The sequence below is a fragment of the Pogona vitticeps genome, chromosome 2, assembly GCF_051106095.1.
Source record: "Pogona vitticeps strain Pit_001003342236 chromosome 2, PviZW2.1, whole genome shotgun sequence".
Taxonomy (NCBI): domain Eukaryota; kingdom Metazoa; phylum Chordata; class Lepidosauria; order Squamata; family Agamidae; genus Pogona; species Pogona vitticeps.
In genome coordinates, this window is record NC_135784.1 from 85,214,585 (window position 1) to 85,237,064 (window position 22,480).

A 22,480-nucleotide genomic window follows, 5' to 3' on the forward strand; every position below is an offset into this window, starting at 1 on the left:
CTGGAAAGCCTGAAAAGCTGTAAGTTAAAATTGACTTGACAGCTTACTATTTTATTAGTAGTAGTAAAATTATAATTTGTCTAGTCCTGTTTTCTGCATAGTTCTAACGTCTATAGCTATTTTGGCTGCTGTCTAGCCTAAAATCCAAAATCCACAAATCAGTAAGTAAACCGATTGAATTAGTTTTAAAGGCAGAGTGACCTCACAGAACTGCTTCAAGAACAATACGTTCACACTGTTTAGCATCAGTTATGTGAGACATGAAGGCTACGCAGCAGCTGAGTCAATCCTTTCAAAAACTAATCTGTCTGGCAAATATTGTAACTGAAAGTTCCAGGCCCTGAGGTCACATTCTGACTAAACATGAGCTTGGCCTGTGTGTGCAGAGCTGGAGCCAGGCTGGGGAATTTTCAGCCTAGGTTCTTGATGGCCTTAACCTTAGCTTCATTATCTCCAGCTTTTGCTTCTTCAGCTTTATGTGTGGAGCTGTTGCCAGAAACTGAATGTTGGTATGAGGCAGGAAGTCCTCCATTTCAAGTTGTGTTATGTGCCATTAAGTTACTTCTGCTTTATGAGTATTCCTTTGTAGTTTTCTAGATGTAGGCTATTCTGGAGGTGGTTTCTATAGAATGTGTTTATTTTGCTGTTGCAGAATCTCCCTAAAAGCCCCATACATTTCAGTATATTTTGCTCTGTACACCCAATTTCATTTTCCCAAGAAATCACAGATGGATACAGGGCTGTTTCCCCCCAATCCTTTTTAAAGAGAACCCTTTCAAGAAATGCACCTCGGGGGGAAACACACACTGGCAATTCCTATTGGCACAAGTTCTGTGATTCTTGCATGCTTTGCTGTCATGTTTGCAGTGGGAGATTCTCGAAGTGCACTAATCATCTTCACTGAGGCTTTGCAAATAACATGGCAATAATATATAGCACTATGGTGTACCACTGCCCCATTCCTCTTCACTGGCAGGTTGCTAGTTGAAAAAATACTACTAGCTTAAATATATGATTTAAAAGTAAGGATTACATTACCTTAGTCCACAAAAGATGAAGTTTGAAGACAGAAGATATTAGGTGGAGGTGATTTCAGGGATGTGGAGAAGGATACTAAACTATTAGAAGCTAATGAGAACATTCAATAGAAGTGAAATGGAAAATATAGAGTATATTTATTGTGGGTTTGATACATACAATGCATATATATTTAGCATGCAGCAACATACATACGTCTGAAAAACAAGACAAAAGATTCTAAATGCAGATTCTATACACATACACGAGTAGCAGCTGGCCTGAAACAGTAAAGGCATGCATAGTAACCATCTTTGGGAAGCCAAATATTTACTAGGGTTAAGATTGTTTGATTTCTTGGACAACACACACATTACACTTGATCTTAGCCAAAAAGCCGAGAAGTGGCAAACCCCACAATTCTCCATTCTGACACCTAAATATAGCTTATGTGGGAGAAAAGTCACAACTGGAAGGCCTTGGGGCTTAGCTAGTTCTAGCTCTGTCCAAACTTCCTTTCTAAACAGGAAGCTAGACACAGCTAGGCCTAGCTAAGCCTCAAGGTCTTCCATGTGTGGCCTTCCTCCTAGCGGAGCTAGATTTAGGTGTCTGTCTGGTGGAGCTCCCAGAATTGACCTTTCTGGGATTGGCAGTCCAAAGAAATAAAACAATCACGGCCCTAAAATTTACAGTAAAGAACAGGCCTCAACACACTAAAATACAAAAACCACTCATACATTAGGCTGGATCCAGACTAAGTCACACTAATGAGTAAGCTTATGGAAAGAAATAGGGTGTTAGTCATTATTCCAATAAGCTTATTCCAAGTATGACTTTGTCTAGAGCTTATCTGTTATATTTTAAAGGCAGCATCTGGTTGCTAATGCCCGACTACCCCTCTGCAGCCCAAAACATTCAGTGTTTTTTGCCAAAGAGCATGGGGGGTTTAAATGGTGGAGATCCTCGAGAACGCAGGATACGACTATAGGGGCTCTCTGTTAGTCCAGACCGGGCTGTTGAGCGAGTGAGAAAATTGTGCAAAAAAGGCTTCTTAACCGGAGGTTGACTTTTGGGTTGCATATTTTCATTGTTGGCACAGAAACGTTTTTTGGTGGAAGAGGGTGGCGGCAGGGGTGCAGCTGTTGCTTGAAGCTTCTGAACAGTTTGATATTGCTCAGCAATGCAGGCAGCTTTTTTCCGTAGATCTATCTTCACCAGCATCATATTGTTCTGAAGCTCAGCCAAGGTCTGGTCCTGGAAAGAACAGCAAGCAGATTAAATTTCAAGGAAAGGGAGTTTCTCTCAACCCCTATGTGTCTTGTACATATTCTACAGGTGCTGTGTCTCTTTAAGCTGAAACAACCATGGGTTGAAGTGACACTTTTAATTAAAGCACAGACATATCTAGGCTAGGGCCATTTTATCAGATATAGACAGTTGGTTAAAATTCCAGGCACTTTGGAATGAGATTGATTATCCTGGTTCATTTCAACCTGGCTTCAGTCCTGATTTTCACGCCAGTCTGCCTCATTTTCCCTGACAGATGGCCTTTCTTGACAGGGAGAATGTGGCCCCAATTTATTCACCTGGATGGTTCAGTGGCTTTTTCATATTATCTGCCATGATTTCCCTCCAGTCAGCCTTTCTGCAGTAGAGCAGTTGTGTTCCTCCTGTGCAAGATTCACATGTATTGCTGGAGGTTCAGGCGATTACATGTCCTCTGTGGTATTTGACATGTGCAAGAAACCACATGTGGTTAATATGTGAGGTTGCTTCAAACAAAACAAAAACAAGCTCTTGAAGAGGCTTCTGGTGCTACTGTTGGGTGGATTTGTAACTGGGTGACTGACAGAACCCAAAGGGTGATCACAAATGGCTCCCCTTCGCCCTGGAAAGAGGTGACTAGGGGGACGCCCCAGGGTTCTGTTCTGGTCCCGTGTTATTCAACATCTTTATCCATGACTTAGATGAAGGAATAGCGCATATGTTGATTAAATTTTCAGACGATACCAAATTGACAGGGGTTGCTAATTCCCCAGAGGACAGGATTATAATTCAAAATGACCTTGACAGATCAGAGTCCTAGTCCAAAACTAATAAAATGAATTTCAACAGGGAGAAATCTAAGGTCCTACAGCTAGGCAGAAAAAATAAACTGCAGAGATATAGGATGGAAGACACCTGGCTAGACAACAGTACCTGTGAAAGGGATCGAGGAGTCTTGGTAGACCACAAGCTGAACACGAGTCAGCAGTGTGATGTGGCTGCCAAGAAACCAAATACAGTGGTGCCTCGCATAACGAGCGCCCCATTTAATGACGAATCCGCATAGAGATGCGGATTTTGCGATCGCAAAAGCGATCGCATTGCAATGTTTTGAATAGGGAAAACATCGCATTGTGATGTTTTAAAACAGCTGATCGGCAGTTCCAAAATGGCCGCTAGGTCAACAAACTGGCCGCCCGCAGCATTTTCGCGCTGATTCCTCACTTACCAAGGTCGCGAAAATGGTGGCCGGATGGAAGATCTTCGCATAACAGTGTTTATCCCCCATAGGAATGCATTGAAGGGGTTCAATGCGTTCCTATGGGTTTTTTTTTGCTCCGTATAGCAACGTTTTTCCTGGAACAGATTAATGTTGCTATGCGGGGCACCACTGTACAATTCTTGGTTGTATCAATAGGGGTATGGTATCTAGATCAAGGGAAGTGATAGTACCACTCTGTTCTGCTTTGGTCAGACCTCACCTGGAGTACTGTGTCCAGTTCTGGGCACCTCAATTCAAGAAGGATGTTGGCAACCTGGAATGTGTCCAGTGGAGGGTGACTAAAAATGGTTAAAGGTCTGGAAGCAATGTCCTACGAGGACCAGCTTAGGGAGTTGGGAATGTTTAGCCTTACAAAAAGATTGGGAGAGGACATGATAGCCATGTTTACATTGTTGAAACAATGTCATGTTGAAGTGGGGACAGGTTTGCTTTCCAGGGCTCCAGAGACCAGGACACGGAGCAATGGTTTCAAACTACAGGAAAAGAGATTCCATCTAAACATTAGGAAGAACTTCTTGATGGTTAGAGCTGTCCGGCAGTGGAATAGGCTGCCTAGAAGGTGGTGGAGTCTCCTCCCTTGGAGATTTTAAAGCAGAGGCTGGATGGCCATCTGTTGGGAGTACTTTGATGGATGTTCCTGCATAGTGAGGGGTTGGACTGGATGGCCTCAGTGGTCTCTTCCAACTCTGTGACTCTAATTCAGATCCTGCAGATTAGCCATAGATGCTATATCAAATAAATAAATAAACAAATAAATCTATAAAATATGTTGGGGTGCCTTTGGTATTTCTGCTGCTTTAGATGGCAGCACTCCCCCCCTCCCCGTCCTTCACCACTGGCCAGGCTGAGTCGTACCTCAGGAAGATGAAGTGAAACAAAAAAAAAGGAGGGGTGGTAGAAGGGGAAGCAAAATAATTCTTGCTATGTAAATCTGAGGCCCACATACTTGAAAGGCTCCTTCTTTCCTTACAAATTTGCCTTTACTCTAAAAAGGTAAACTTTTAGAGCTTCAGAGATTTTCACATTCAGGACATCAAACAGGCAGCAGTGATTAACAAAACGTCCTTTGGAAAGTAGTCCACACCTTATTTTTAGAATGCACTTCTGAGCACAGGCTTGGCTGGCACCCTTCTGCCTTTCTAGTGCCAGGCAAAGACCAGTTTCCCTGGAATTTCTGAAAAAACTCAACAGTTCTAGCTGATCATGATTTTATTGGTCAACTATGTTGTTACAGCTGCTATTGTTTCATTATGATCGGATGGCACAGTATTAATGTTCAGGTTTTCAGCCACTCTGGGAGCATATGTTTCAGAGAAAGGGTTCAAAATCTGTCCAGATTTGAATAGAAAATTGCCTTCTCTGCATTTGGAAGAGATCCTTCCCTTACCTGCTTAACCAAGATGTTGTCACACTTGAAGAGGGTCTCCCGGAGTTTCCCAGCACTTGTGCTGTGACAACAGGCTCTTTCAGCTGATTGGAGCGACTCCCCCAGCTTCTGCAGCTCTGAACGCAGCAGCCTCACATTCTGCAAAAGGGAAGAACAGTCAGCACCAAGCAGATCCAGCCCCAGGGCAACAAATGAACTACAACCCAAAGGCCCAGTCAGGAAAAACAGGCAGTGCACCCCCTTCTGGCAGATAAGGGGGAACAACACATGGCAAGGAGGAGAGGCTTCATCAATTCCATACCTTTTGGCCTTCCTCTAATTTCCGATCTACATCTGAAGTGATGGGTTTTGCGGAAGGCGGTGGCTCCAACATCTTCCGATACTTACGCAACTCTAGAGACAAGCCAGACAGAAGACCACAATATGTTTCACTGAACAGTTTATATTTAGGCCAGTTTACAACAAGAAGGCTGGACCCCAAAATGTGTAGCGATAAAGATACGTCCCAACAAATCGCAACTAGCCATAGAGAGTTTTCATACCCTTAAAACTTAAAACATTAAAAATCTGAAGAAGTAGTGTTGCCACAGAAACATGAACCCAGGCATTTCTCTTTCTAGAGACATTAAGCGCTGGTTTATCATGCTCCTTTCCATTAGAGACCCAGGTGCAATAGCCATAATAAGCTATCAATGGTTGACTTGGCCAATCTCATTCTTAAATAGAGAAGTGGGCAGATTTGGAAATAATCCTGAAAAACATTATACAGGAAGGAACTCTGTTTTGTGTGATCTGCTGTGCAGCACAGATTATATGTTGATTAAAAAAATCGTTGACTGGGTGGGATTTTAGTGATCAAATAGAGATCTTATTTTGTTTCCTTGCTTCCCTTCTTTGCCTTCCAACACCTCAGATGAGGCAAGTGGTAGGTAACCGTGGCCCTTACAGAAGTTGCTGGCTCACAGCTCTTGTCAGCCCTGGGCAGTACAGCCAGGGAGAGTTGCAGTCGAATCATCTGGAGGGCCAGCTGCATATTCCTAGGCTAGGCTGACCCAGTTCAAGGGCTTCAGATGTCAATTACTGAAATCACTTTATAACTAAAACATGTTTAGGATACTTGGGTGGTTGGGGTGAGGGAGATCTGGAGATGGAAGTGTTTGCAGGAACTTGATATTCTTTATTCCTGTTTTTATAATCATCTTTCCTCAAGATGGCAGAAGGATCACATAGTACATGTTTTGGAAGCAGAAAGTTCTTCCTTCACCACTAACAGTGCTGGCCAGGATTTCTGGGAGTTGTAGTCGAATAACATCTGGAGCAAAGTCTGGGAACCACTGGTTTAGGTGGACAAGAATTCTGATCTGGTAACCAGACAGCTCCCTATGTTCCACAGCTTGGCAAGGTTACTGTTTTGGACTACAGCTCTGAGAATATCTCAGCTTAACCACTGGCCATGCTGGCACTAGGTTCTTTTAGAGACCTGTTGTACAAAAAGAATCATCTTCTCCAGACTGCCATTCTCCAAGGACCACAAGCCATGCCTAAGGAAAGCTAATGTCAATGAGAACGGGGCTCCTGCACTTCAGGGGTTGGAATCTAGGCAGCTATGCTCTGGTGTTTCAAGAACTGGATCTTCAAAGTCTTAAGACACAGTAGCCTTTTGCTACACAGCCCAGATTCAGATCACCAATCTGCTTGGAGTCTCTGCAGCTCTGTGTGTGTGTGGGGGTGCCTCACCTTCAGTTGCTGTGCTTAGCTCTGCCTGGCACTGCTCCAACTTGGCTTTTGTCTGTAGCAATTCCTGCTGATGGCATGATGCCACGCGCTTGGACCTGCGCAGGGAGTCCTCTGCTTCTGGTTGCTTCCTCTCTTCAGATTCGTGCTGCCGTTTTGATTCTTCCAAGGCAGCTTCTAACTCTTTGATCTTTTCATCCTGATTCTGAAGAAGAAAATGGAGGTTAGTGGGAATATTCTACTGCTTTAACTGCAACCTCCTGAAGGATACAGGAGACCAGCTTATACAGCACAAAAGCTAAGAGAACAGCGAGTAATACCTCTGGTAGACCACAAGGGGGAAAATCACAAACAGGAGCTTGCTTTCAACCCCATACAGGTTTTCATCAGACTGGGCACCAAAGAGCTGTGGATGGCTCTACAGCTAGATATCCATGCTAGATTCCTTTGTTAAAAGAGAACTTCAAAATGGGGGTTGTCAACTTAAGTCAAGATACCCAGTGTGGCAGAGCGGATAGTGATGAACTAGGACTCAGGATGCCTGGCTACAAATCCACACTTAGCCACGGAAATTCACTGGAGATGTGGAACTGATAAAACCACTTGTGAGGAACCCAGCAATACAGGGGTTAATCATTCCCCTGAGTCTGTAGCAAAATGCTGATATGAATTAGATGGGAGAAATAATGCCTCTGCCAGTGCAAGGGATTTCATATCTGACTTTAGAGTGGTAATGAGTATGAGGAGTGGATGAGGTGCTAAGTTTGCTTGAATTCACATGGTATGCAAACTGGCCACAACTGGAGTTACTCTTGCAGAAGTGACTAACTGTCTAGATAAGAAAGGATGCCATTTGAGTGGTTGAAAGTATTGAGCCATCCATCATGGGGATGATGGGATATAAGGCTAGCTAGAACAGTGGATCCGTTATGATTGCTTAGACTTGAGTATCAAGCAGCAACTTCATATAGCCTATGCTTATTTGCTTGCCTCAATATGCAGTCTAAGCCTGCTATTATGCTGAACTCTGTGTGTGCACTGGAACCATGCTACAATGTTAACTGCAGAATTTGACAGTTAACTTTCTTATTTTCCATGGCATAGAGTTTTAACTGCCCAGGTCTCTGAATGATTTGCCTTTTGTTTTCAAAATGGAACTGCTTCACACCATCATCATTATTTCAGTCTTTGAGCTTACTTTTAAATCTGCATGAGATTTCTTCAATAAAACACCATAAAAATTTACAGGCATGTTTTCATTCAGACAGCATAAAGAGTTGGTGGTACTAAAGAACAGTGAATTGCACTTGGAAGTCTTTTTGAGTACTTCTTGAGTGTTTGGTGTTTTCTACCTTGCAAGGTTGGTTTGCAACCAGGAGCAATGACTTGAAAGTTATGTTCTCCCTGGAGCACCAGAAGAGCAAGAGGCTCGATGTGTTGGTAGAAGGGGCTCACAGGACGCTTTCCCAATTACTAGCACTCTGAACCTACCTGGCGAGCACCCACTCCAGGGTAAGCAAGGGCAATGTGGCTGAGTGATCAGTGGATCCTTTCTGTAGTGACGTGGCATTCATCACACCACTCCTTAAATATCTCACTTACCTTGAAAACTTCATCAGGGTCACTATAAATGGGTTTGAGCTAAAGACACATAACAACAGCAAACAAACTCAAGATAGGAGTTATAAGTCTCAAATTCCACCCCTGGTGGTGGTATTTGGAACGTCTCCCCCCAATCTTGTTAAGATATGCAGCCTGGTGATAACTTGTACAGGGTCAAAAACTAGCTCCTATTGTGATTTTTTTTAAATGGCTTTCTTCAACCTGGTTCCTTCTATATGGGTTATACTACAATCCCCACTACCAATTACATAGTGAGAGTTGTAGTCTAGTATAGCTGAAGGGTACTCATTTGGAAATTGCTTTTAAATTCTCATTTAGGCAGGTTTGCATATGACTAAGAGCCCAAGGTCAAGATAATTCAGCCAAGTTCCACCCATCTGATCCCATCAGGATGCTGTCAGGCACCAGCATGCAGTTTCTCCTTGCCTGGTAGAATGTGCAGGGCAACCAGCTTTGAAGTGTCATCAGTGCAAAATAATAATTAAAAATGGTGACAATCCCTTTAGATACAGGGGTGAAACACACTTGAAAGGAAGGCCGAAATCCAACTGCAGAAAAACTATAGCAATTGCCTCCTTTTGGTGGGCTCCCCTGCGTGCAATCAAGTGGATAACTGAGTTCACAGGATCAGGCCCGCCAAGAGGGACCTGCCAGAGGTGGAAAATTCTTACGTAACTATGTAAATGAACGGGATTTTGACCCAAAGTTTCGTCCTAATGCAGGAGCCCACAATGGGAACTATTATTTCATACAAATAGCTCACCTTTCCTCTAGTGAGGTGATCCCCACAATTGTATCCAATTTTATCCTCACAACAAACCTTAGGCTAGCTAGACTCTATGTAACAACAACAGATGGCCTGCAAGTCTCTTCAGCTTAGGCTGGTTTTAGACATACTTTTGTGCTACAGAAAAGTATCTTTGTAGCCATTTCAATAGACAAGACAATCCTAAAATGTTCACTTTATTGATCTCCTGGGGATTTTGAGCATTGTAGCCGTAAAATTAATTCCTCCAAATATTAAAACTGTGCAAGAGGCATTGATTTACATAAAGCATCTTCTACAAGGCACTCGTTCCTTGCTTTAAGCCAGCATAAGGTACTAGGTTCCTTAGGATGGTTTGAGCTGCCAACCCCTCCCCTCAGGATACTATAATGCCTATAATGTCTCGTCATGGTCTCCAACCTTTTTTCTGCCCCTGACGCACCTCAATCTGCTCCAGGTAATAGTCAGTCAACGACTCCTTCAAATTGTTCAGCTTGTCCTCATACAACTCCTCCAGCATGTCCTTTTGAGCATCCACATAATCACTACAGGAGAGAAGGTGAGGAAGGCAGGTGGCGGAGAAAGAGCGACAGCCATAAGAGAGCATGTGCCCATTGGGCTGGACAGCTGGAAAAAGCACAGCCTTCCAGATATTGTCACACTACAATGCCCAGCGTTCTTTACCACTGGGCTAGGGAGCTGCAGCCCAGGGTAGAAGGTCAAAGACATGGTACTACCTGAGGCAAAGGCAGCATGGCACAGCTAGCTACCCGTATGCAGCTGACAGGGCGTGATCAATGGACTTTTTTCACCAACAAGGAGGTTGTGTCCCTCACCACCATCCCCATGAGAATAAAGGAGCTTTGGAGCTAGAAGGGGGGGGCAGATGGTGCAGCATTCAAGGCTCTCTCTTCTCAGTGCTGCCCACTAATTATCTGCCCTCTCAGGTACCCATTTTATCTAACAAGTGGGAGGGGGGCTGGGGCTGGCCCTCTCAAGGACCTATAATGGGGGCCTCCTGAAGAACACGAGATAGGCCTCTCACCCTGTGGCAGGAATCATACCTGCTCCACTGTTCCCTCTGTTGGAGGTGCTCCATCATCTCATTGCAGATCTCATGGCGAAGGCGCATTTCCAGCTGAAGCTTATCCTGACGTTCCTTCAGCAGCAGTTCTTGCACAGCTTCAACCACCCGCAAGAGATCCTGGGGAAGGGTTGGAAACAAGGAGAAAAAGTGTGGCACATGATCCCACCATGACTTACCAGAAGAACCACAGAGAGCCAACTGTTTATGACTAATGAATATTTAACCAGTTGCTAAGCATCAAAGCACCTCCCTAAAGAAGCTAGTTTATTATCCTTTGTCAGCTTTGAATTCTTTCCTGGACATGCCAAGGACTTGAAAAGGTGATTGTTTGGGATTACTATTCCTAGCATGACCGTGTTTTCAACCATTGATTGAGCTAGTTACCTCTCAATCCCTCTTTGGATATGTCGGTACCTACAGATCCAGTATGTTCTTCCATTGGGTTTGGGCAACTGGACGCTGCCTCAAGGAGCCAGGGAAAAAAGGACAACTTGCCTCTTTATCATATGTGGTCACATCTGTTTCATCCTCGCTGCCCTCATTAGGTTCCGTCTCTTCATCCAAAGCTTCTGCAGGGATCTTACTGGTTCGAATGCCGTGTTCCTTGATAAGAGACCGGATGGACAGGATGCCCACTTTTGATGGCACTTGTATGAGCTGGAAGATACACCATGTAGGGATTGGCACACTCAGAAAACATCTGTCCATCCATTTACTTCCCTCCACCATTTTAGCAACAAGGGTTATCACCTCCCCCATCCCATCCTCAAATGTTGGGATCTTGGGCTGAATGGCCCTGGGTCAAATCAGAACATGTTTAGTGCAGATTTTACCTTGAAAAGGAAGGTATAGTGGTGCCTTGACTTACGACCGTCCCGACATACGACCATTTCAAGTTACCACCAGGCCCAGCTGCAAAATTTTGCTTTGACTTGCGACTGGAGCTTCAAGTTATGACCAAAAAAAGGCAGGGGGAAAGGGCGGGGAATTCAAATTGCTAACCGTTGGTAGGCGAAGAGGCTGCTTCATTGTAGCTCTTTCACCCCAGCAGTTAGAGAGTGAGTGTGATTGGAGGAGGTTTTGGACTGCCTGGTAAGGTAAGGTGCTGTTTTCTGCTTTTTAAAAACTGTTCTGTGTTGGTTTTGCAATGTGGTTTTGGGCTGAGGGGGTTATGTTTCTGTGCTGTGATGGGTCTTGGGGGATTTGTTTTTTTGAGGTTGCGTTTCCAATGGGTCTTGCAGTCTTTGTTTGCTTTTTAGTTTTTTCCCCCCATTTCAAGTTACAACCGGAGTTCTGGAACCAATTAAATTCGTAGGTCAAGGCACCACTGTATTCTTCCAAATGAAACAAGACATTACACCTTTGGCCTTGTACAAGGTGATCTCCTTCAAAAGGAGAATTATTTTTTGAGAAAAAGAGGGCAAAGTTATTTATGCAGTGCAGGTCAGGAAATAAGCTCTTTTCTCCCTGACATTTTAGCATCCTGCTCTAGTAAATGGTAGGAAAAGAGATGGTGGCTAAACTGATTAAGGACTGGCCAAGCGTCAATTACAAGTAATTTTCTTGGTTGTATAAATAGGAATATAGTGTGTCAATCAAGGGAAGTGACAGGAGGTTGGACCCGATGGCCCCTGTAGTCTCTTCCATCTCTGTGATTCTGATTCTGATAGTTCTCTTAAGGACTATCTAAAGATTATATCAAGAAAGGATCCATCAATTTCACTCCATCTGAAAGATAATATTCAGCTCAAGCTTGAAAAAATTATTTTTATTACCCCCTGCAGTATTTGTTTTCAGTGTGGAAGGGATTGTCACTCTCGAATTGGCCTCCTCAGCCACACTAGATGCTGTTGCAAGTCCTCCATACAGAGCATGTTACCATAGAGACCTTCGGGTAGTGTGGGCGGCATATAAGTTAAATAAATAAATAAATAATAAATAGTCTCGAGACTGAAGGATGCCTAATCTAATCTAAATCCCTCAGACAGCATGTCTAGTGATAATGCTTGATAGACAATTTTGGGAGTTGTAGCAGGTATTCAGGGTATACTGCCCTTGAACATGGAAGCTTCATCTAGGAGGAGCTTCAAGTTAATCCAAGCAGTCTAGCACCTAACATAAGATGCAAGCAGTTTTTAATTCTCTGTGTTCTGTGGAAGATATTTGGGAAAGTGCAAGATGGATTGAGTTATGGACAGGTAACTTGTTATGGCAATTCAGTTTGTTCACTAAATTAGTGCTCATGAACAACGGGTGTCTATAGAATGTCAACCAACCTGGTACTTTCTCAGTATGTTGGACTAAAAATCTAAGCATTCTTAATATGCTATGCCAGCACAGTTACTCTTGCAGGTGAGAGTAATGGTAACAACCTGCTACTAGGGAGTAATGGACAGAGCTCCTTTTCAAAGTGGAATGTTCTGAGCACAGAACTAGCTCTCACCATAGATTTGCCCAGGCTTTCATCTTCCCTCAGGTATGAAACAGGTATTTTTTTTTTTCACTTGATGAGGCAAGAAGTATATGCTTGGGCTGCTGAGTTTGGCAGGGAAAGCTTACGTGAAGGAGGAAAAATGGAGGCTGAAGAAAGGTAAAAGGGAAACCAAGGTGAGTTGCAGGGAGATTGTGCACGCAAATATGCTTGTGGAACTCTGTGGGTAGCTGTTGCCATACAACTGTTTTGCATATTACCTGGCTGGCAATGGCAGAGAACTTTGCCACATGGAGGGTCTCATCAAAAGAAGAAGCACATGGATTGATATTAACAATCATACAGGATTGTCCACGCCCAGTGAAAAAACCTTGGAACACACGGGTTAGTCTGCTCTCCCGAAATGGCACAACATTCTGTTTTAGCCTGTTTAAAGAGAAACAGAGAGAGAGAGAGAGATTAGATCTGAACTCTGCAAATAGGAAGCACCACTCCGCTCGCATCCACTAAACAAAATTCAGTAAGTTCCAAAAGATCTGAACGCAACAAACAACATCTCAAAGTGGCCTGGACTTCATATAGGAAAAGCCTCCATCTGGGTGTCAGACCAAACAAGACATAATCATCAGGAGCTAAGGAAACAGGAATAGTTCAAACGTACCTGGACTGCTGGTTCTGGCGCAGTGTTGTGAGACAACGGCCCAGTACGTGCAGAGATGTGTTGATGTTATTGGCTTCTTTCATACGATCCCCATCCCTCTGCTCTTTGCAGCGCTCTGAGCCAGCAAGGTCACATAATGAAAGTCTAGAGAGGAGAGCAAATTGTGCCTGTAACAAGATTCTAAATTTTGAATAGTTCAGTTGTATTTTTTTGATATTTTCTTTTCATCCTTGCTTTGGTTAGAAACCCTGTACTCTTTGCTCAACACTGCCAGACACATCCAAGTAAGATCCACTAACAAATATGCTTTCCAAATAGCCCTAAGGATTTAGGCCGCTCAGTTTCTGAAAAGACTAGAAGACTATTTAAATGCTGTTCTCATTCTAGATCTGATACGCTGCACCTCTTGGAAGTGCCTCACATAGCTTCACATAGACAACAAGTTGTCCTGCTGAGAAACTGTAGTCAATGCTACTCATGAGGGTTCCCATCCCCATCACAGTACTCTCAGGGCCATCATGATAACAAAGACAGATCGTCCAATTTCTTTCAATAAGACCCATCATTCAAGAAATTAACAGATCATCCCACAGTTCTCTACATTTCAAATTGTTCACTTACTCGCTGATCTTTGGGACCATTTCACCACTCGTTCCCTGAAGATGTAGAATTCGGATGGAGAAGATGCTATGACTTCAGAGAAAAGAGAAATGAGGAGACAATTATACCTTGGCTCCAGTTCTTTAGTCTTTCACTCTCACACTCTTCCCACACCCCAGAATTCAGCTTCTGATGCAAAGTACACCAACGGACACCCCTGAAATAGGTTGTACCCAACCATCACTCCTTAAAAAAAGAATACAGCAGACCTGCGGCTAGAGTTGTGATTCATGTGTGTGCTGGCAAAGCTTTGATTTCTCCGACCCACTTTCAGTAGCTTCCAGGCCTCCTCAGCATCTTGAATGTTGATCCAGTTCAGGTCTAGGAAGAGGAAAGGGGTCACAGAGTTGAAATGAAGTCCTGCTGTTGGATCTGGCATTAAAGCCAGACAAGACTAATTCCTACCTTTTACATAAGGGTTGCCAGTCTGGTCCTCACATAGCCGCAGTGTAGGTCTCTTGCGATTTGGGCCGAGCGTGGATGAATCCAGCAAGTCGTAAATGAGCTCATTGTAGATCTCAAAGAAGGAAACCCAGACTGAAAACTGCACATCCTCTTGAGCCATAATTGAAACATGATCCAAGTCAGACCAATGTAGAGTTGTCTCTACCAATGGAAACCGAGTACGTTTAGTGTCAGTGATTACAACAATCCACGGAATGCCTCAATTAAGACAGACTTTCTAGAAACCCACCCAAAAGGCAAGGTTGTTTGAACTCTAGCTTTGCTGTCATTTATAGGAACATTGTACAAGCCACCTTAAGTAGAAGTCCAAAAGCTACACATTTCTTGCCTTCTCACATAGGAACATATTGACACTTTCCCCCAATAATATGCCCCAGATCTGTTTTGTTCTGAACATATGGGTCCTTCCACTGAATTACATAAATGATTGAGTGTTTGACAGGCTTTTTTTGCCTCACTCGGTGGGTTTATTCAAGATTTAAGTTTTAAATCTTCGGGAGGGCCTCTCTATCAACTTTAATTATGCAAAATCAGAAGACTCTGCTCCAGAAATGAACGGTGAATGTAAATTGATACCCTCCAGCTGGCTGGTGCTTGTCTGATTGCTCGTGTGGGAGGTAGAAGAGAGCCCAGCAATGCCACTGTCAATACTACCACTTGTGGCTCCTTGGAGGTGGGATCCTGTGTTGTGACTCTTGTTCAAAGAATTAAACAGCTCCTCCTACAAAGGAAAAGAAATGGGAGAACTGAATTGCAGACTGTGTAATCTTTCTTATGACTACAGGTTCAATAAGAACTTGAGGCACTCACCTCTTTCATCCCTCCACGAATCAGAGCCTGTTTCTTGATCTCCTCCTGACAAACCTGCTTGCTGTTCAACCAGGTTACCTCACTTGAGAGGAAGGGTTTCAAGTCTGTGGCCCGGTAGAGCCGTGTCCCAATACTGTTGAATATGGTGGCCAGAGAACGAGGCAGGATGCCCGCATCAGCACCACTACCTGCAAGCCAAAGAGGAAAAGGTGAACGGATACTTCAAGACAAGGAACCCCAAACCAGGAAAAGATAATTACCAAAACCAACACGGACTGAAAGTTCCTCACCCTGGATGGTGTACGTCTTCCCTGAATTAGTGACTCCATAGGTATAAACAAGCCAGTTCTGCCCATTGAGCACATCCTTCACTATGTCCTTCATTGTTGCTTCAAAGAAAGACTTCTGGTTCACCTCTGGCCCAAAGATCTGCAACCCAAATACTATAGGTCAGTGCTTTTATTTTACTAACACACCGGCTTACAGTTAGACCAAGTAACAAATAGGTGACAGGCAGTCCAGTTTCTCCATCTTTCCTTGTTAGAATCCTTCTAAACTCTATTTTCTGTAACTGATCCAATATACACTCAGGAAACAAGAGCCCAACACCACCAAATCAAGATACTCACCTGGGTGAAGGTAAATTTGTGCACTGCCTGGCTGATCCCTCGTTCATTGTTTCTCATGGTGAAGGAATCTTTGGGCGCTTTGAGAAGAAGAGTCTCTGCATTCTCAGTACAGACACACCCCTGAGAAATGAAGTTAACATTCAGCATCTGAGATTTCCTGCCACAACAGCCTTACCGAAATATGCTTGATTTTAACTATTTATGGGTGACAGTAGCCAGAACGACACACTGGGAAGACCTCGGCTCCTCAGTCAAGCTACCCACTCTAGAGCCCCAGTGGGATGTCAAGTGTGAAATCCCACTGGGGCTCTAGAGTGGGTAGCTTGACTGAAGAGCCAAGGTCTTCCCACTACTCACTCACTCACTCACTCACTCTCTCTCTCTCGAGATAGATAGATAGATAGATAGATAGATAGATAGATAGATAGATAGATAGATAGATAGATAGATAGATAGATAGATAGATAGATAGATAGATAGATAGATGATAGATAGATTAGATAGATTAGATAGATAGATAGATAGATAGATAGATAGATAGATAGATAGATAGATAGATAGATAGATAGATAAGATAGATAGATAGATGATAGATAGATAAGATAGATTAGATAGATTAGATAGATAGATAGATAGATAGATAAGATAGATAGATAGATGATAGATAGATAGATAAGATAGATAGATGATAGATAGATAAGATAGATAAGATAGATAGATAAGATAGATAGATAAGATAGATAGATGATAGATAGATAGATAGATAGATAGATAGATAGATAGATAGATAGATAGATAGATAGATAGATAGATAGATAGATAGATAGATAGATAGATAGATAGATAGATAGATAGATAGATAGATGGTGAAATAATTAAGGTGATGGAAGTAGGTGATGGAACCCTACATATATAGGGTTAAATAATTATATATACACACACACTATATTGAACAATAGTTTACTACAGTCATTGCAAAACAATAAGCCAACTCTCAAGTAGAGTAAGATAACTTCTGTCAGATAGACATGTTTATGTTAAGCTGCCCAGAGACCTTTGGGTAGAGTGGGCAGCATATAAGTTAAATAAATAAATAATTAATATTGCAGTGTGTAAATATGGAGGTGGAGTTTGGAGGTCCAATAGCTGTAATATTCTGATGTTTCAGGGCCTTGGTGTTCCAGTATCTGGAAGCATTAATTGTTTTATGCTATAGAGCCTCTAGGTTTTTTTACAACATTTTAGTAAAAACAATTATGTTATTATCATAGTGGCAGCTTACCAAATTCGAAGTTACAAACCCTTAAAGTTACAAAGACTGCAAGAAAATAGCATTTCCTATTAAAATATTTTTCCTTGGTGCTCCAGACCTCTAAAATGAATGACAAATATAGGAAGGTAATGGATTTCCTTCCATAGATGCAAACTGGCACAATGCTGGCTCAGATCGGTGAGAACATTATTTAATGTTTCATGTGTGTCCAGTAATATGCTTAAGGACTAAAGATTACTTAAAGTTATAATGGTTTTTACTTTTAAATTATGTGCTTTAGAGATATATTCTCTGATTTTAAATGTGCCTTTTTTAGGATATAAGCATTTGCATTTATTTGAATGTAAGCTACAGCAATGTTGAAGCATAATTAGACCATGATGTAAGTTCTGCTTAGAACTTAAGTTTTGTTTTTGGATTATTTATTTGCAATTTCTCATAGCTGTAAGACCTTTGGATGGAAATCACACCTGTAGCTTTTCATAAGTGCTAAGAATAATACTTTTTAAGCCTTTCTGCCTATAGCTTTTTTTCTATGGCTGTAAGGCTTTTGGATGTTTTCAAATTTTGAAGTATTTTCGTGCATATGTAAAAGCAATGTAGATCAATAAAGTTTGTAGAATCAGACAAGCTGATGTTGCCTGGAATTATTGCAAAAATGGAAGACTTGTTTTGTACCTTGATACTCAAGTGAATTTTGGTGTGATTGGAAATGATTGTCTGATTTCATTCTGGAATTAACTGCCCAGAGTTCACTTATTGGAAGAAAGGAAGCACACAAACAAGAAACATACAAATGCCAGCTGTGATGAACACAGGCTTTTGCAGGGCTTTCAACAGAGATGTTCAGCCATCAGATTCTCTGACTTGATAGGGAAAACAATTCATGAAGTGTCACTATGATCAACACACTAGGACTAGGGAATAACATTATTTGAACTGCAGCTCTAGTTTTAATTAGACCTAACCAGCATGACAAATAGTAATAATGATATCTTCTATCCAACATCTGGGGGCTACATATTTTCAAGTTGCATGGGAAACATTGCAGCAAACATTCATCTCCAGACACTGTTTATATGTGCACACAGAACTGACTGCGCATCAAAGGCACAAGAGATCAGTGTTCTAGACTCCTTGTGGTCCTCCAGACAAAAGTCCATCTGTACCACTTGGAGATGGATGCCTACTTTGTCTTAAGCACTCACTTGATCCTCTTGCTTTTCCACCTCCGATGGCTTCAGGGGCCGCACTCTTGCATACACCTTCAGCTTCCCATTGTCATCAGAAGCAGCCTAGAATGTTAATAGGTATTTGTTAAGGTCACAGGAAGGCAATATTCTTTCAGCAACAACTCACAATAACTCACTCAAAAATATGAGAACAAACCACACCACAAGCAAAGTCTGAACATTCCTTCTGTTTACAAACCAAAGCATCTATAAGGACAGGGTAGGCTGTATATTACTGGCAAGAAATATTTGAGCAGGCAAGGGGGGAAGCTTAGGAGCATTAGGGATGCTCACCTAACGACCTACACCAGTGCAGACATTACAGATATTGTGGATTTCTACTTTTTTGGCAACATCAGGCCTGTTCAGATTATAAATTTAACAAATATATGAAGAGGGAAGTTGGAATACTCCATATTTCTCTCTTCACATGGTACCTGAACATAGAATGTGACCACTTGAACAGAGTTCCTGCAGCCTGGCTATCTTAAGCAACAAATGAAAAGTAATGACTGAAATCTTATTGCTTAGCATAGTATGTTGCAGCTAGAGTAGACCCACTGAATCCATGGGGATCTGGTATGTCAAGCTCTCTATTAGTTAAATTGGTTCAAAGGGCTTATTCTAGCTCCGGCTTACTAAATTAAGCCACAGGATTTCAGCCAATATAAACTGAGTGATGGCATAATCACTACATACTGGCCAAAATCCTGTTACTTAGTTCAGTAAACTGGACTACAGTTAGCCCACTGAATTAGTGAGGATTTTGTGAGTCAACTCCTCTATAAGTTCAATTGATTCCAATAGGCCTAACTCTAACTGTGATCTTTTTTAACATAGTAAATCAACGTTAGAACAGGCCTATTTGAATAAATTGGAATTTATGGCGTTGACTCACCAAATCCCCATTGATTTTGTACAGTGGTGCCTCGCTTAACGACGATAATCCATTCCAGTAAAATCACTGTAGAATGAAATCATCGTCAAGCGAAAGTAAAAAACCCATTGAAATGCATTGAAAACCAGTTCAATGCGTTCCAATGGGTGAAATACCTCATCGTGCAGCGAAGATCCTCCATAGGGCAGCCATTTTCTGGTGCCTGTTAAGCAAGGAATCCTTACTGACCATGGGCCCAGTGGTTACAGCTGCAGTGTCCTCCTGAGTCACTCTATAATCTTCCAGAAATTCATTACACAAACACAGCAGGGAGCCATTTTGCACAGCACAGAGTGCTGTCCTCTGAAGATGCCGGCCACAGAGACTGGCGAAACGTTAGGAAGAACAACCTTCAGAACACGACCAAAGAGCCCGAAAAACCCACAACAACCACATGTATTATGCTGGGCAGGGGAGGTCGCCTTCTGTTACCAAATGGTCAGTAAGACCAATAATAATAACATTTGATAGATGAGAAGTCAAGACTGCAATACTTTTTAAAGCATATGAGGTTCCTTACTGAGCATGGGCCCACTGGTTACAGCTGCAGTGTCCTCCTGAATCAGTCTATAATCTTCCAGAAATTCATTACACAATAACAGGAGATCTAGGATGAAAGGTTGTCAGTCATTCTGAGACTGCAGTCCTGTGCCTGCTTACCCACAAGTTTCGTGTCAAGGGATACATGGCACGATTTCTGAATAAACCTATTTAGGATTGCTAAACTGTGTGCTTTTGCTGAGGCACAAAACTCTCCTTCCTTTAGACAATACCCTCCTTCTTCCTAATCCTGCCAAATTATTGTGATAGTTTGTTTACTGTTCTAAGGAAAGTTCAAGAACGCCATATTTTTGGGACTGCAAATCCTAGACATCCCTCCTGGTCATTTTGGCTGATGGGGAGTCTCGGAGTTTTATTTTAGACCAAAATGACACTTCTTCAAGCTATGGTAATAAGAAGTCAATTATGGTAAAATACAGAGTGTGGTTCATTTCAGCCTACCCTTTCCACTCTATTCTTGGAACAGTGAAAACTGCTGAATTATGTGGAAGCTAACTAAGAAAAAACACATACATATAAAGTTGGGGTGGAATATCCTGTTATAGAAAGATCATTTAACATGAGCTTTGTGCAAACTATATGACTTTCATTTTCTATGTAAATCAACGAGTGTTCCCTGTCACTGGGTACAAAGAGCAGCTTCTCCAGTTTGAGAAAGACAAGACAAAGACGTTTTGGGATGAGGTTTTTGTTCCTCATTTCATCCGGCTTACTTGTTCATGGTTCACAGAGATGGCCGAGAAATCTGGCAGGAGAGCTCTGCGCAAACCGGCTCCACATTCTGCCAGAGTGGATTCCAGTACAGGAGAGACTACTGCTTCTTCATCTGATAACAGCCCTACTGGGGACTCAAGTCTGTGGGACATAGTCGCCATGTGATCTTACTGCAAGAGAAACCCAAAACAAGATCAAAAGCACAGGGGTCACTTCAATTTGTCATTTTTGGTCTCCATGCATGCCCCATCCATTAGAATAAGCTGCACATGACTCACTTTTGCCTACATGAGAATAGTTTGTGTGTCCCCAATGCACTGAAAGGTGCTTGTTGTTGCCATTGCTATGGCCAGTATCCGCTCCCAATCACAAATGAACAATAACCACTACTGCCACAACCTATCCTAGAAGTATTTTTTTTATTTAGTGTCATTTGCATGCCACCTTTTTCATGATAGGGCAACTCAAGGCAGTTCACAACATTAAAACATGTATACTTAAAAACACAACAAATTTTACAATTAACAAGCAATTAAACTACAATAATAGTTAAAATACATTAAAAATCATTAAAATTTTGAAAACGTACTTGGCTAAAAATCAGCACGTAGGACTCAATTATTAAACTCTGTCTGAAAAAAATGTGTTCAGCTGTTGGTGGAAGGATAAAAGGAAGGGGGCCAACCTAATATCCAGAGGGACAGCATAGCATAACCTGGGTGCAGCCATAGAGAAGGCCTTCACTCCTGACCCCATCAACTCTGCCTGCGCTGGCAATGGGAACAAGAGGAGGGTCTCCTTTGATGAGCTCAAGTGCAAGTGCCCAAAAGGGTCACTTAGATAGCCTGGACCCAAGCCGTGTAGGGCTTTAGAGGTAAGGACCTGCGCTGTGAATTGACCCTGGAAAAGGAGCGGTAGCCAGCGCAATTCTTGCAAGCAGAGGTTTTGTATACTCCCTATAACTGGCCCCAGTCAGCAGTTTGGCTGCAGCATTTTTGAACTCCTATCTGGATCGGCCTCATTTCTCTCTCCTGTGGAAACCAGAACAGCTCCCTTCGGAGAAGGGGACTTCCGACCGCAGATGGAAGCCTTCCTGCCCAGACCTCCAACCCCCAAGGTTAAAAAAAGAGGAAGCTTTATCATGCCAGCGGTAATGGGCCGTGGCGATCAGACCCAGACCACCTTCGATGTTCTAATTACATTCCGTGGTGGTAATTAAATCCGCGAGCCCCGCCTTCTGTAACCGTTGCAAAGGTAAAGAGCCGAAAACTGGTTCATCCATGCACCAGCCACGCCGGGAGCTTCAGCGGCCCCCATGTCACCGACCCGACCCGACCCCGACTACCGCTCCTTTCGCCTCACCCGGCCCTTTCTTCCCCGGGCTGCTCGGTTCCGGTCGGCCCTCCGAGCCTCGTCCAGCCACAACCGACCCTGCAGGTTCTTCTCCTGGTTTTCCTGCTAAATTGTTTCAAACCTCGCGGCCGAATGTACCAGCCAATCGGAACGCGAAAAATCCACGGGCCAATCCCGAGGCCAATACGAGATAGGAAGGCGGGATGGAGACGGTTCTCTTGCCTCTCGGGTAACTTCCGGATACTAAGCCACTCGCAGCAGTGGGCGGAGCGTGCTTTGTTTCGCTTGTAGTTATGGGAGAGGCTCGCCCGTGAGGTCGTGTGGTCGCCTTCGCTTTAGTGCCAAGGTGACAAAAGGCAGTCCAGGTTCTTGGTGGCGGACGCTATACTGTCTATTAGCCTTTGAAATGGCGGCGCTTTGCTAAATAGTGCGAAGTAACGAAACCCACCCCTATATTCAACGCCATAAAAATTAAGTTGACCGATAATAAATGGTTTTTCTAAACTTTCAGAATATCGCTGGCTGACAAATCGTGCAGCCTGGAAATTTCGGAATTTGCACCTCAGAGAGGACTCCTTCAGGCAGCCATGTT

The 22,480-nt window shown here is 42.9% G+C and overlaps 1 protein-coding gene across 1 annotated transcript; it reads right to left on the bottom strand.

Annotated features, from left to right (window-relative positions):
• Nucleotides 1-1,151: 1,151 nt before the first annotated feature.
• KIF20A (kinesin family member 20A) lies at nt 1,152-22,047 on the bottom strand. Its single transcript, XM_020790067.3, has 19 exons — nt 21,898-22,047; nt 20,535-20,705; nt 18,300-18,386; nt 15,819-15,938; nt 15,480-15,618; nt 15,190-15,377; nt 14,956-15,100; nt 14,320-14,520; nt 14,124-14,235; nt 13,876-13,947; nt 13,255-13,398; nt 12,854-13,019; nt 10,658-10,819; nt 10,140-10,279; nt 9,518-9,620; nt 6,690-6,891; nt 5,254-5,345; nt 4,953-5,090; nt 1,152-2,271 (listed from the first exon to the last, which is right to left on the bottom strand). Exons 2-19 carry the CDS (start codon nt 20,694-20,696, stop codon nt 1,933-1,935), a joined length of 2,712 nt encoding a protein of 903 aa, XP_020645726.3. The 5' UTR covers nt 20,697-20,705; nt 21,898-22,047; the 3' UTR covers nt 1,152-1,932.
• Between the last annotated feature and the right edge of the window lie 433 nt (nt 22,048-22,480).